Genomic DNA, 15,201 nt, shown 5'->3' on the forward strand with positions numbered 1-15,201 from the left:
TGCACCAGTAGAGGTTTTTCAGAACCGCTCACAGAGCGGTTTTTATATGGGTAATTTCAGTTCTTTTTCTGTTCCCTCCCGCACCCCGGCCCAGCTCCGAAGATAAACATGGTGAGCATGCGCGCGATGCACTGTATGTAGCCATGCGATTGCAGTAGCACACGGATACATTCCAGCCCTTCCCACCTCGCTACCCCGCACACAGACACATTGTGACAAACAAGCACATGCACATGGCACACACACATGGGCACGCACACACATACACACACAGTGACACACACACACACACACACACGGCCCAAACAGGAAAATTCTTGATGAACAGTGTATAATGCCATGCAAAGCAGTGGCCACCATACTTCAGGAAGTCAGTTGTGAAACAAAATAAAGGTAAGCTGGCAGCCAAAGCACAACATTGCAAACCGTGATGATATTTGCGTAAGGATTGCAGTTTGCAGACCACACCATGGAAGCAGTGAGTGCAGAATGATTGTAATGTCATACAAAGACAAGCAAAGAAGTGGCCACCATACACCAGAAACTTGCAGAAAGTCACATATCCAACAGATAGAGAAGTGAACAGCATCTGGTACAGCCCACACAAAACCAAGCTGACCTGATACTCGTCCGAAGATCGTAAGTGGCAGATCCTTTTCAACGATAGCATGCAGGTGTACGTTACACGCATGGACAAAATCTGACCGTGTCACCGGCATACATTGTCATCACATGCATACCCCACAAGTTACACACATGCACAGTAGAAGCACAATAAAAGCAATGGAAAAATATGAAGGGGTTGATGAAGCATCTTCACACTTCAATTTCAGACTTCGATGTGGTCGTCACGGGGTGATATACCTGCAAGATACAAGTGATACAGAAAGAAAGCATAAGGTCGTGAGGTAGGCTATGAGACACCACGAATGGGTCACCTACATGTATGTTCAGGGCTGGTGTACACACACACGCAGAATTATCATAATCGAGAATTTCCCAAACTACAGAAGAGCAATGAAATCCATTTGCATGCACAGGAGCAATTTCGCAGTATGATGCGCAGCTCGGGAATACACCTGTTGGCAATGGATTACATTCCCATTGGAATTCCCATTCACGTGGGATTCACAGAAGCAATTTGGCAGTGTGCTGCGCAATGCGACACGACCTGCGATTCTGCGTGCGATGCAAACTCGCACAAAATACCATTCACAGAATCACGACAAGACGTCAGCGATGCAACAGCGCCTTGCTGACGTGCCTCAAGTCAAAGCTCAATGAGAATGCGTTTGTCGGTTACAACTGGTACAAATGTACAAGCAATTTCTGAACTCTCCTGTGAATCCTGCTTTAAGCAGTGCAGGAATGTCCCTCCTCCGCTCCCCCCCCCCCCCTCCACACCCTCAGGGAACTTGACAAGGAAGGGTGGTCTTCGCGGTTCCCAACATCTATTTGCAGTTTCTGGTCTCCACTATGTCTTTTCAATGGGGATTTGTACGTACCATAAAAGCAAGCCTAAAAAATGAACAGCATATTTGCCGTTCCCCCACTGGGGAGGATGCGTTCCACAGCTATCCTGACAAGATATTCCGAGAAGCGGTGCTGAGTGCAATGCATTGTGAAACTGAAAAAGCTGACCAAGCCGCGGCATATAACGTCTAAACTTCAATTGTAGTTCGCCAGCTGACTACTTTCAAACTCCATGTAGGTTGGAGTACAGCTGGCTTAGAAGTTGACAACAACGGCGCACGCACATAAGCAATGGCCACCTTACCTGTACTGTAGCAGTACTTCCGAGTTCCCGTATGGGAGTTCCCTCACTGTGTGTGCAATAGCAGCCTCATCGGACCAGTTCAATGCGACGCGGACAGTCCGACACTGAGGAGGACATTGAAGAAGTCAGAGACAGGAAGAATGGTTGATTTACAATTCAACTAGCAAGGCTGCACACCCACGAAGTTCCACTCACCATTGTGCCGTCCTTCTTGGAATGCAGAAATGACGCTTCCTCTCGAGAACGCAGCCTGTGACAGAGAAAAAGGAAGGAGCATCGCCATCGGCATTGGTCCTCTGCTATCACCGATTGCCGAGTTGCACAGTTCACTCTAACAAGACTGAGGATGTTCAAGAACTCCCCATCCATACCATTATTGGAGTAAGAGGAAAGGTCAGATTGCCTAGTTCCTAGGGCCTAGCATTCCTGGATGCCAGGATGTGCTCCCCCCCCCCCCCCTCCCTTCTACTGCCTGGATCATGGAAAGGGCAACATATGTGACAGCGTTCACCAGTACAGTCGGAGGAGAACATGGGAGAAGGCAAAAAAGGGCAACACACATGAATCCCTTATAAACAAGCAGTGGCAACTCTAGCACCAGCAATGTTGGACTTACATCCCAGCCATTGCCGCCGGATTCAGCGGCTTCTTCTTCTTCGTCTCCCATCTTGGAAGCACTCCTTCCCGTAAGTTCAGTCCTGGGATCGGGAGTACAGTCGGAGGAGGACGTCGGAAAAGGCAAAAAGGCAACACACATGATTCCCTTATAAGCAAGCAGTGGCAACTCTGGCACCAGCAATGTTGGACTTACATCCCAGCCATTGCCGCCGGATTCCCACGCTTCCTCTTCGTCGTCTTCCAGTTCCCAGGTTCCATCTTGCAAATACTCCTTCCCGTAAGTAAGTGCAGTCCTGGCCTGGGTGGATGCGCAGTACATTGACGATGGCGGAGATGGAGCAGGTCAGGGAGCCCTATAGGGGTCCCGAGAGCAGATTGTGGCCAAATTCGGGACGATGCCGGACGCCAGTCAGTATGAAGTAGCGAATTGCGGACCGCCACGTAGATTGGGGTCGCGGGGTCATAATCCATGGGCACTACTCGTACGTTGCTCCAAAAAAGGGCACTGCACTGTTCCACAGTTGCTGTTAGCGGTCGCCAAAGGCACTTGGTAGGCCGGTAATTGGGTCACGTGTCAACAAAGTGTCAACAACGTGTCAACAAAGTGTCGACTACGTGTGTCTTTAGCGGTACACTAATTTTGGTGTCCCCAAACTGAAAACATCGAGCACCAGTATGGAAAGGCTTTAGACAGAAAGCCTTTCCAATTTTTTCATCATATACGCGATACAAGGTGAAATGCGTACGGACTATGCAATATTTGGCTAAAACACGTACCGTTGGTCACAACGATAAATCAGCCCCCATAACGTTTATACGCTGCAGCTTCAACGCTATTTGGGTGATCAAGGTACGAGTACCGTAAAAAATAGCGTTACCGTTGTTTGCTAAGGGTGTCTAATTACTAGTATACACTGTATTACTTGGCAGTTAGGTCAGGATAGGTGTGTCGAAACTGAAACTAGAGCTATCATTACGCCGTAATGTATGGACCCTCCTTCCTTCACACTCGAGACTGCTGTCGGGGACATGACATTGAGCGAGCGGCATTCCATGTTATACTATTATGACATAGATAAAGATATTGCGTCAAGTAAAAATAGACAGTCTATTACTATTACTTGAAATGACACAATTATCTTGATCTATTTTCCTTTAGAACGGGTTTATTAACTTTATTCACAAACACCAATAGCGTGAAACCTATTTTACTACTACTAGTACCGTCCACTGGCACATGTGGATAGAATAGAAGGCGAAATGGCTGTCTATTTAGCTCTGAGCAGAGACACATGCCTACACACTGTACAACTTACTTTCTTCCTGCCAAAATTAATAATTCTGAACGAAGTGGAAGAAACAGTTCAAAAAACAACGCCAAGGAGGCCGAGGCTGCATGCATCCAATGCACCGCACGTGTTCCTACATCATACCTGGTACAGTAAATATCGGATATAACGTGCCCCTTTGATTTTCGAAAATGTATCACTATATCCGGTGCATCACTATAGCCGATTTGCATGTTTGACCGACACATGGCACATGACTGCACATGAAATGATGCGTACACGCTGGAAAAAGCATGCTGAAAGTGCATGCATGCTCCGCGGACTGTGTACCGGTGCATGCATGACACAGAGCAGTGCATGGCAGTGCAGTACGAGTACAGACTGTACATGTACTAGAACTTCGATACATCATGTGGCATGGCTGCTTCTTCAGCGTGTTCTCCAAAAAAAGCCTGAGCTGGATCCTTGCTCACGTAGATCGTAGATCTACTCGGTGTCCAACGAGTTGCGTAGAGCCAGAAATAGACATGAGTGGCTGTGTACGTGAGTTGGCAACATCATCGTGAGAGGCAACACAGCCAGAAACGGACAAGAGCATGCAGAAAGATCACTCTTGATCATTATATGCGATATTTTCCTGTACATTTGATATGGTTTGCTTCCTGAAGGCCATCACAATAAGCGATATATCGGTATAGCCGATAATAGTGTATATAGTGATATTTTAGCTGTATTTTTTCAGATTTGATTTTGATTTTGACGTGTTCTATCACTATAACCGGTATATCATTATATCCGGTCACTTTATAAACGATACTTACTGTACTCATGATCATGATGATCCTTCGATGGAAGGGACGATTTCAAAAAATCCCCGTAATTCTTGACACTTGAGAAGTCGAGACGAGTCGCAGCTCTGTGCAGTGTGCATGTGCTTGCTTGGGCAGTCTGTTTTTTTTGTTCTCGGTTTCCTGCATGCATGCTGCATGCTGGGTGGTGAACGCTTTGAGTTGCCTTGTCAGTGGATGTTCGTTTGTTTGACAAATGGCCCTGCTCTTTCCTCACTGAGGACCTGTTTTTGGTGCATTGGAACGTGGAACATGTTTGAGTTGTACAATGGCAATTGAAGGTTGCGAGAACCTACATTTGCTGCACCAGGCAGCCAGACTCGATGTAAAAGAGCTGTTACTTGATACATTGAGCCACGGAGAGAATGCTAACTCGCTTGATGGCTTAGGACGAACAGCGCTTCACGATGCAGCTTTCCAAGGACATGTCGAATGCCTGAAGATATTGATCGAGCATGGAGGTAGGGCATCTGCATGAGTACATGTACATGACACTTCCAGGTTAGCAGGCACATCATCCTGGAATGGTGAACACAGACATTCACATAACTTAGCTAATACTGTAATAGTCCCGGTCTACACTGACTGAGTGGGTCTGTATCTTGGCATGGTGTAATATCTGATGCCAAGAGCCTACAGGCAGAGCCACAGCACGGCCCATTGCATTGCTGTTGGTATGTCGCAACACATGCCAGGACCGCTGGAAGCAATTTTTGATTGGTCCGGCTGTAACATGGCCTTTGGTACAGTTCGTGTACACGTTCCCTCCTCAGTAGTCAACATGACATGTTGTGTTGTTGGCCAAAAAGTTGGTCCGGTAATAACCTGACCAACCGGACCGGTTCCGGCGGGCCTGCCTGCGATATAGTCATCATGCTGTTGTTGCTTATGAGGTTGAGTTTCACTGGCCAGAACTACGACACTTCAAAGAAACATTAGGTTCTTGTGCAATAAACAGTACTTGTAGCAAGTGCCCCGAATGCATAATTTCACTTCCAAGTAAATAATATTCTGAGGAGGAAGCTGCCCCGATATTCATTTTGCTCCACCCGACCAGCTGAGGATTGCTTTCATTACGCGTTTGTGTGTGTGTGTGTGTGTGTGTGTGTGTGTGTCCGTGCCTGTTCTGTGCTTCGTGATAGGGGATCCGAAGCACGTGAGCCCAGATGGCCTGGTATGTTATGACACTCTCCTCTCACCGAGGAGATACATGTCACGCACTGATGATTACAAGCATTCAGCACTGTACACCACCACTATTGATAGCTGTACAGAAGTACATGTACATTGTACTCGTAGTGTGTGTGTGTGTGTGTGTGTGTGTGTGTGTGTGTGTGTGTGTGCGTGCGCGCGTGCTTGCATGCATGCGAGTATTCAACTGTATTGTGTACGAATAATATTTTTGTTTTGTTTTCTATGTTATTACCAGACTGTACTGCATCGCGCTGCTTTGGGAGGGCATATGGAGTGTGTGAAGTATCTTCTTGCCATTGGCTGCATCCCTTCTGACCGGGGCTCCAGTACGCTAACGCCTGCGCAGAGTGCTAAGAATGAAGGGTATCGAGGTGTTGCACGCTATCTAGATGAAATTGCTGGTATGTACATGCTGGTAATCTGAATCAATAGTTCTGCTTTACACACAACAACACTTCCTCTCATACTTGAGGGTGTCGCACAAGGAAAATAATTGCCTCATTTATCATCATGTTGTGCAAGTACCGTAAAGTACCGTCGATCCGCCCCCTCTCTAATTTCCGCCCCCTGTCGAATTTTTGCCTGTGAAGCGACGTTGGCGTATACAGTGAAATAGGGTTATGAACCGACGCATGCACTGCTGTACGCAATACGTGCCAGTACCGGATGAAAATGTGCACAATCCAGCATGCCAAGTCTGATCTTCTGCTTTGTTGTGACTTGATCTCATTCCCGCCCCCTGCCGAAAAATCAGTGGGGAAGTGACAGTATGCGGGGGGGGGGGGGGGGGTCAACAGTACTTTACGGTACTCCTGTTATATTTCCTGGAGGAGACTTGAAAACCTAGTAGTTCTGAAAGCTGTTTACCAACAAGTTTGCTTGTACTGTAGAGACTTTGGGGGTTTTTTCTTTCTTTTTCCAATGCAGTGCTTTGACCAATTTGACAAAGTGTTGTAATGTGACGTAATTAATTTGATATTGCTCGCTATTGATAATTTTACTTTGACTCCTGCTTTGTGTCTCCATTGTTCTATTTTGCAGCTAACTATGAGGCAAAGAAAGGGAAACAAAGAGATCTCTATGATCGTAAGTATTCAGTTCTACTCTGATGGAGCCTACCGATCTGTGAAGTGCGGAATTGTCCCCGGGTACAGTGCAATGATGTTTTGTTGTGCACATATTATTATTATTTATTCATATTTTAATAGGGCAGTCCCCACAGACTCAAGGTCTTCTTACGGGGTACCCTAAGAATGAAAGTAATGCATGGCGAAATAGGGATGGCGATGCAGCAGTGCGGATATCAGATGGAGCGCTATTCCATCTGTCTGCAGCCAACTAAGTAAGAACAAAACAAAACATATACTGCAGCAATGTTGCTCTCGAAGCCAACTCTGTACTTCACTGGCTACCACTCCTACCACTCCTACACTGTACTGCATCTGTGCCCTTCTTATGGCAGTGAGATTTCACACTGTTAACCAGTGCATGTGTTGCTTGTAGTTGGATATGGACGATACGGTGGCTTGCGGTGTTCTCTGTGAGAGGTGTATTACTTATCTGGCGGCTGCTCTTCATCTTGCTGTTGTTGTAGTTATTGTGACGTACTGTAACGACGGTGACTTGCTTGGCCTGGAGGAGATCATCAGCTCCGAACCTGGCATTCTGGATCAAGCTTTTGGCAAAGGAAGTGCTGATGAATCACTTTTACACTGGTGAGTTGTGTTGTCTTGTTTCGTACATGTACTAGTGATGCGTAGACAAGTAAGAGAATTGTCACAAGTGCTTCTGCTGTCACGGGTGGCCAAGGTGCATGCAGAATACAGTTGGCTTCACTTATAGCGAACTCGCATGTGGCGAATTTCGTCATAGTGAACCATTGTCCATTTCCCTGTTTGAGCCCATACAGAATTGACCCTTTGTAACGAACCGTGTCTTGCAGGGGAGCATGTAAACTAAGTGCACTCATTCCGTCACGGTCTGCATGCCACAGTTGGATTCATTCTCTGTCCTGCACACAGCGCTCAATACTACAATGACCAGAGCTTTCTTACACAGAAAACAGAGCGAGGTTTTTTTCTACTCGACTTTGACGCTATGCGATCCATTGGGCAGAACATTCTTACAATTGCAACTAAACAGGGAAAATTGGTCCCTATAGATATTGCAATGATAGTAAATGGTTGGAAATGGTGTTGTTGGTGTCAGCTGACTCTATGACTATGATAGTAAGTGGTTGGAAATGGTGTCGGTGTCAGCTGACATGATAGTAAGTGGTTGGAAATGGTGTTGGTGTGAGCTGACTCTATGACTATGATAGTAAGTGGTTGGAAATGGTGTTGGTGTCAGCTGACTATGATAGTAAGTGGTTGGAAATGGTGTTGGTGTCAGCTGACTCTATGACTATGATAGTAAATGGTTGGAAATGGTGTTGGTGTCAGCTGACTCTATGACTATGATAGTAAATGGTTGGAAATGGTGTTGGTGTCAGCTGACTCTATGACTATTATAGTAAGTGGTTGGAAATGGTGTTGGTGTCAGCTGACTATGATAGTAAGTGGTTGGAAATGGTGTTGGTGTCAGCTGACTCTATGACTATGATAGTAAGTGGTTGGAAATGGTGTTGGTGTCAGCTGACTCTATGGCTCTATTGCCCTACTGTAAGTCAACACATATTCGGTGCATATTTATTTTTAGCTATTTTCGGCCTTCTCATATTTGGCCGAAAATGTGTTGCGGCCGAAAATTTGTTTTGCAAGGTTCAGTGTGGCAGTGTATACAGTCAGCAGCAGTACAGGCTGAAAATGTAATGCAGCCGAAATATGTTTTAGCCCTGGGAGGCCGAAATTTGTGTGGGCCGAAGAGTTGTAGACTTACAGTATGTGCAGCATTATTACTGCTTAGCCTAGTTGCATCAGCAGTAGACCTGTATTATTACTGCTTAGCCTAGTTGCATCAGCAGTAGACCTGTATTATTACTGCTTAGCCTAGTTGCATCAGCAGTAGACCTGTATTATTACTGCTTAGCCTAGTTGCATCAGCAGTAGACCTGTATTATTACTGCTTAGCCTAGTTGCATCAGAAGTAGACCTGTAATATTACTGCTTAGCCTAGTTGCATCAGAAGTAGACCTGTATTATTACTGCTTAGCCTAGTTGCATCAGAAGTAGACCTGTATTATTACTGCTTAGCCTAGTTGCATCAGCAGTAGACCTGTATTATTACTGCTTAGCCTAGTTGCATCAGCAGTAGACCTGTATTATTACTGCTTAGCCTAGTTGCATCAGCAGTAGACCTGTATTATTACTGCTTAGCCTAGTTGCATCAGCAGTAGACCTGTATTATTACTGCTTAGCCTAGTTGCATCAGAAGTAGACCTGTAATATTACTGCTTAGCCTAGTTGCATCAGAACTAGACCTGTATTATTACTGCTTAGCCTAGTTGCATCAGAAGTAGACCTGTATTATTACTGCTTAGCCTAGTTGCATCAGCAGTAGACCTGTATTATTACTGCTTAGCCTAGTTGCATCAGAAGTAGACCTGTATTATTACTGCTTAGCCTAGTTGCATCAGCAGTAGACCTGTATTATTACTGCTTAGCCTAGTTGCATCAGCAGTAGACCTGTATTATTACTGCTTAGCCTAGTTGCATCAGAAGTAGACCTGTATTATTACTGCTTAGCCTAGTTGCATCAGCAGTAGACCTGTATTATTACTGCTTAGCCTAGTTGCATCAGAAGTAGACCTGTATTATTACTGCTTAGCCTAGTTGCATCAGAAGTAGACCTGTATTATTACTGCTTAGCCTAGTTGCATCAGAAGTAGACCTGTATTATTACTGCTTAGCCTAGTTGCATCAGCAGTAGACCTGTATTATTACTGCTTAGCCTAGTTGCATCAGCAGTAGACCTGTATTATTACTGCTTAGCCTAGTTGCATCAGGAGTAGACCTGTATTATTACTGCTTAGCCTAGTTGCATCAGCAGTAGACCTGTATTATTACTGCTTAGCCTAGTTGCATCAGCAGTAGACCTGTATTATTACTGCTTAGCCTAGTTGCATCAGCAGTAGACCTGTATTATTACTGCTTAGCCTAGTTGCATCAGCAGTAGACCTGTATTATTACTGCTTAGCCTAGTTGCATCAGCAGTAGACCTGTATTATTACTGCTTAGCCTAGTTGCATCAGGAGTAGACCTGTATTATTACTGCTTAGCCTAGTTGCATCAGGAGTAGACCTGTATTATTACTGCTTAGCCTAGTTGCATCAGAAGTAGACCTGTATTATTACTGCTTAGCCTAGTTGCATCAGAAGTAGACCTGTATTATTACTGCTTAGCCTAGTTGCATCAGCAGTAGACCTGTATTATTACTGCTTAGCCTAGTTGCATCAGAAGTAGACCTGTATTATTACTGCTTAGCCTAGTTGCATCAGAAGTAGACCTGTATTATTACTGCTTAGCCTAGTTGCATCAGAAGTAGACCTGTATTATTACTGCTTAGCCTAGTTGCATCAGAAGTAGACCTGTATTATTACTGCTTAGCCTAGTTGCATCAGAAGTAGACCTGTATTATTACTGCTTAGCCTAGTTGCATCAGAAGTAGACCTGTATTCACGCATAGTCTTCTCAGTCTTGTTCCTACTGCTGTGCCACTTTCTCATGTTGTCCTTTGCACCAGGCTTTGCAGTGCTTGTCTGAGTTGCCGCTATAGCATTGTCACGTATGCCACCATCGAGGAAATGCTCACTCTGCCATCCATGCCATGTCACCTGTCAGCATCGCCACTGTCAGTGTCACGCCAGTCACCATTGCATCTGCTCTGCGCCGCTCACAGTGCTCCTCACAATCTATATCTGCTACATGTTCTCCTGTGTCATGCAGCTATGCTCCGATCAGCACATCTTGCCGCCGTAGCTGCCCAAGACAGGCATGCTGTTGATGACTTGTTATTGCTTCGAGATGACCGTGGGAGAACTCCACTGCATGTAGCTTTGGAGTCCGGTCATCTTCTTGCGGTATGTCAGATGTTCTCCTGTGCTATGCCATCTGACTCGGAATCCAGTGATTCCAGAGCATCCTGGCAATCCCTCGTCCATTCCTGGGCACATGTTGCTGATGACAATGGACAGACCGCTTATCATGTGGCCGCTCGTCAAGCCAAGCAAGAAATGCTGCGCAGTCTTCTCAGTGTCACCTGCAAGTCAGTCGAATGCACGGTGAACGGCGGTTTGGATGTTTTATGCGCCAAGGGCTTCCCGCCACTTGTCACGGCTATTCTTGCTGACATGCCTGAAAACGCTGCCCTTCTCGTCAAGTCCGGTGCCAGTGTTACTCAACAGTGTGGACAACGACAACCTGCGCCGTCTGAACTCACAGATGTGCAACTGCAGTGCCCTGGCTTTCCTCTGTATCCATGGCTGACCGCCTACTGTCAGGGCTATCATGCCCTGGCCTACGACTTGTTGACGACTGATATGATCCGGGCAGTTTTGGAAGATGACTCTGTGATGGCTCAACCACTATCTCCGACAATCATATTCATGTTGAACTATCCAAGACTAGTCAGTGCGGGCGTTAACCAAGTAGACGATGGGCAAGGCAAACTGAAGACCAGCTGGCTGGTGAAACTTGCCTGGAAGAACATCGGTCTGCGCTTGCTTCGACCGGACTGGGCAAGAATGATTGTCGACGACCATTCAATATCGAGGTCGAACGATTACCAGCTGTTAACTCACCTGGACATTTCCAAGAATAGGCTGACATGTCTTGATGGTGCTGTGCTATCATCTCTGCCCAGTCTGATGGTGTTGGACTGTTCTCACAATCATCTAACAGAGCTACCAGAGTTTCCCAATGCCCAGCAAGGTGGCGGTGGTGATGGTGGTGGCTTGAACATCAAGCAGCTAGTTGCCAGTGGTAACCAGTTACGGTTCCTGCCTGACAGTCTGTTTGAATTGCCTGCAATCACCCGTATTGTTGTGTGTAACAATTCATTGGATGCTGTGCCGGAGTGCGTGTGGACCGCACCGAAGCTCTCATCACTCCAGCTCGACTTCAACCTCATCTCATCCTTTCCAGATCCACCTCTTTGGCGTCCTGTTTGCTCCGGTGGCTATGGTGAGAATAACCGTGATGTGACACAGAATGAAGCTGCTGCTGCTGCTGCTGCTGCAGTGCTGCCAAGTGGATATCAATCTCTCCCTGCCCGTGTTCATGGCACTGTTCGTCAGCAGAATGTCACCAGGACGAGAATAGCAGTTGCCAGCGCTACTGCAGCTTCATCCCCGCCATTACCCAGAGCTAGTGCTTCGCTCTATCCGTCGGCATCTAGCCGCCATCGTGCAATCACTGCCCAGAGAGTGGTGTGCGCTAATGATGCATTGAGCGACACCACATCCACTGTGACACCACCGCAAGACTCGTCCAGCAAGAGTTGGTCTTTTCTGTGTGCCAGTTGGCGCTCCAGAAGCTATAAGAGAAGGCAAGCACACCCTGGCTATGGTATTCGCAGCAAGCAGGTACTGGATGATCAGTTGTTGGACTCGGATCAGAGTACAGTGGGTATGGATGTGCAAGTCCACACACATCCACTCTTCTCGCCGCTGCTTATCTTGAGCTTGTCTCACAACCGCTTGAAACACGTACCCAGGGGTTTGTCTTGCTTTGCTCCTCACATGCGCCGACTCAACCTATCCTACAATCCTCTCTCCTCGTTTGCTAGCATAAGTGCATATCCGTCTTCGCTTGAAGATTTGAATCTGCACTGTTGTGAAAGCGCCGAGGTACGGTTCGGCATCATGCCCGAATCACTCTTCTCCAACCCGAGTGGTGCTTGTTTTTGTCGCGCTGGGGTAGAGGTGCAGCCTAGCCTACGCTACTGCCGTAACTCTTCACACCGCCAGCTGCCGCTATTGGAAATGCTGGATGTGTCTGGTAACAACCTTTCCTCCGTCGCGTTGGTTGACTGTCACTCTGCCAACGCTGCCAGCACAGACCCACTGCATTCTGTTGTTACTACAAGTAGTGTTCAGGCTGCGTCAAGCAGTACTGCCGAATCATCGAGCACGGTAGATGTGATGCATGCTACACCGCTGTTCCCTCGTCTGACCAACCTTGATTTACACGACAATTCTCTTCATCAGGTGCCTGCCGGCATTGGGCAACTTCGAGGTCTACGATCTCTTCGTTTGGCCAACAACCGCAGGATTCAATCTTTGCCAGATGAACTCGGCAACCTGCCACCAAACAACCTGTGCGAACTTGATTTCAAAGGCATTGAGTTGCTGGATCCTCCAGCCACCATCACAAACAATGGAATCTCTACAACACTAGCATTCCTCAGAGGCCGTCTGAAAAAGTAAGTATGCTACTGCTGCCGCTACCACTGCTGCTGCCACTGCTGCTGCCACTGCTGCTGTCACCGCCACTGCTGCTGCTCCTGTTTAGTGTAGATGCTGGCATGTCACTTAAAAAGGCATTGGATTTCATCTCAGTTGTGAGCTGCATGGGCGGATTCATGATTGCAGGTGAGGTTGAGCCCACACTTATGTACACGCACCCAAGTTTGTGTTCGAGAAAACAAGAGCACACACATGCTTTGTCCGCTCTTTCATGCGCTTGAGCATGGAAACATCTATCCTGCTTGTAGTGATGTACCGTAGTGTCTTGTATAAAAGCATGTCTCACCTGTTTTGAATACAAGCCTGATTTTTCGAGATGCACTGTCGGCACATAAGCCTGGTTTTAGTGTTGACATACATAGAAATACCTGTCTTGTAAGGAAGCCTGTATCATATAGAAGCCTGCAAAAAAATTCCCCAAAAAGTCATATTCGCCGCGGCTTTTATACACGACTTTACGGTATACGTTCGTCAAGACTTTTTTGTTTTAGACTGGATATCACCAGTACTGCATGTTGTATAGTCGTGTGGTTGTGTGTCCTTGCCTGTGTCAGATCGGTTCCCTATCGACACATGAAGCTAATGCTTGTTGGTTTGGAGGACCAAGGCAAAACATCACTGGTGCGCTTATTGCGTCGGGAAGGTAAACATCTATCGAGCCAGTTCATCCTCTCCTATCCTCTCTTATTCAACTTGGGCATCTGAACCTTTTTTGATCGGTGCGGTTTCGTGCGTAGTAGAGGGGTCTGGGAACCTTACCCGGGAAATTATTTGAAAAAATCAAGGCAAATCGTGCCTTTTGAGGGCGTGTACCACCCATGCGCGATAAAACATGTTGGAAGAAGTAGTAAATTTGTAGATGACTGAGGAGCGTGTAGATGACTGAAGAGCAAAAAAAATAATAATATGTTCGGCCGAAAAAATTGAGCTGGACCAGCTGTGAAGCCCATGTTCTATCCTCTCCTATCCTCTCCTGTCCTCTCCTGTCCTCTCCTATCCTCCTGTTCTGCTAAAACCTTGGCAGCAGCAGTAACCAGACTAAGAAGTGCAGCAATCTTCAGGCTCTTTATAATCAAAATTTCAAAAGTTTCCAGTTTCGTTGCCTTCTCTTCGGGTGGTGTAAGATAACTAGCTCACTCGACAAAACAAACTCAGTGCTCAACACCGCGGAAGCAGAGCGTAATACAGAACAGAACAACAAGGACAATCAAGGCTTGTTTGCTGCGACTTGAAGTTTCATGCTCTCGCAATCATCAGGCAACACCCCCCCCCCCCCCCCCTTGCCTGATGATTGCGAGAGCATGAAACTTCAAGTCGCAGCAAACAAGCCTTGATTGTCCTTGTTGTTCTGTTCTGTATTAAATATTCATGTATATAATAGAGGCAAAAGAAGCAACTAAGCAGTGCAATACATTTTAAACAAGGTGTAGGTGATTAGTTATAAGTAACAGTTGGTAGTAGGTTGATTGGTGTTCTCTTTTTTGAATTCTTTGCTCTCATTGCATTCATATCATCATTGGTTTGTGCGTTGAATAAAACACCTTCTAGTAGGTTAATTAGTGAGAACAAACACAGAAAACAATTCATGTGCATCACCTTGATCACACGTTTTCACACCTCCACTTCTAGTGCATGACTGTAGCTGTAGGGTTTGCTGTGTTTCAATGTGCGTTGCAATCATCACTTTACTCCTTTCTCTGTGTTTGTTCTCGCTAATCTACCTGCTGCCGCTGCTGCTGCTGCTTTTATCACCTGCACGTTGTCATGCATGTACATTTGATGCTTCTGCCTCTATCCACCAGAAGAGAAGGCAATGGAAGCTCTAGTGGATATGCTGGAATTTTGATTGTGAAGAGCCTGAAACTTATCAACCATGTGTATGTACGTGTGCGTGCGTGCATGCGTGCATGTATTGCTTATCTGCAGGGCATGGCAATGCAACGATTCTCTCCACTGTTGGCGTGGATTTGGGCAGTTGGGAGTGTAAGCCGCCTCGTCGTACTATCTTCTCCAACCAATCCGCTCTTCCAGTTCAGTTTAGCACATGGGACTTTGCTGGACAGGTAATGTACT

The 15,201-nt window shown here is 46.4% G+C and overlaps 2 protein-coding genes across 4 annotated transcripts in view; one reads left to right on the plus strand and one right to left on the minus strand.

The window, feature by feature from the left end:
* Window positions 1-357: 357 nt before the first annotated feature.
* Window positions 358-2,994, minus strand: LOC135806635 (uncharacterized). Of its 3 annotated transcripts, XR_010551255.1 has the most exons (5): window positions 2,589-2,994; window positions 2,394-2,475; window positions 1,973-2,027; window positions 1,778-1,881; window positions 358-864 (listed from the first exon to the last, which is right to left on the minus strand). XR_010551255.1 is itself a non-coding variant. In XM_065320860.1 (4 exons), exons 1-4 carry the CDS (start codon window positions 2,864-2,866, stop codon window positions 1,844-1,846), a joined length of 453 nt encoding a protein of 150 aa, XP_065176932.1. In that variant the 5' UTR covers window positions 2,867-2,994; the 3' UTR covers window positions 1,414-1,843. The 3 variants fall into 3 exon arrangements, 1 of the variants encoding a protein (XP_065176932.1); XM_065320860.1 differs by lacking the exon at window positions 358-864 and having other exon boundaries at window positions 1,414-1,881; XR_010551256.1 differs by lacking the exon at window positions 1,973-2,027 and having other exon boundaries at window positions 2,394-2,994.
* Window positions 2,995-4,644: 1,650 nt separating this feature from the next.
* The window catches only part of LOC135806624 (leucine-rich repeat serine/threonine-protein kinase 1-like), a 31,272-nt gene continuing 20,715 nt past the window's right edge, over window positions 4,645-15,201 (plus strand). Inside the window, exons 1-8 of the mRNA XM_065320848.1 lie at window positions 4,645-4,993; window positions 5,675-5,706; window positions 5,962-6,127; window positions 6,768-6,812; window positions 7,321-7,441; window positions 10,407-13,085; window positions 13,683-13,771; window positions 15,055-15,191. Coding sequence (XP_065176920.1) covers window positions 4,801-4,993; window positions 5,675-5,706; window positions 5,962-6,127; window positions 6,768-6,812; window positions 7,321-7,441; window positions 10,407-13,085; window positions 13,683-13,771; window positions 15,055-15,191 — 3,462 coding nt within the window. The 5' untranslated portion in view covers window positions 4,645-4,800. The remainder of the gene's footprint in view (window positions 4,994-5,674; window positions 5,707-5,961; window positions 6,128-6,767; window positions 6,813-7,320; window positions 7,442-10,406; window positions 13,086-13,682; window positions 13,772-15,054; window positions 15,192-15,201) is intronic.

The sequence above is a fragment of the Sycon ciliatum genome, chromosome 1 (assembly GCF_964019385.1).
Source record: "Sycon ciliatum chromosome 1, ocSycCili1.1, whole genome shotgun sequence".
Lineage (NCBI taxonomy): Eukaryota > Metazoa > Porifera > Calcarea > Leucosolenida > Sycettidae > Sycon > Sycon ciliatum.

Excerpts from the sequence above, each read along its gene's own strand:
- LOC135806635 (XM_065320860.1), bottom strand. The coding sequence starts at position 2,866 with ATGGATTATGACCCCGCGACCCCAATCTACGTGGCGGTCCGCAATTCG. Across the intron at positions 2,028-2,393 it reads CCGGCGGCAATGGCTGGGAT|GCTGCGTTCTCGAGAGGAAG; the intron begins GTAAGTCCAACA and ends TCTCTGTCACAG. Across the intron at positions 1,882-1,972 it reads CCAAGAAGGACGGCACAATG|TGTCGGACTGTCCGCGTCGC; the intron begins GTGAGTGGAACT and ends TGTCCTCCTCAG.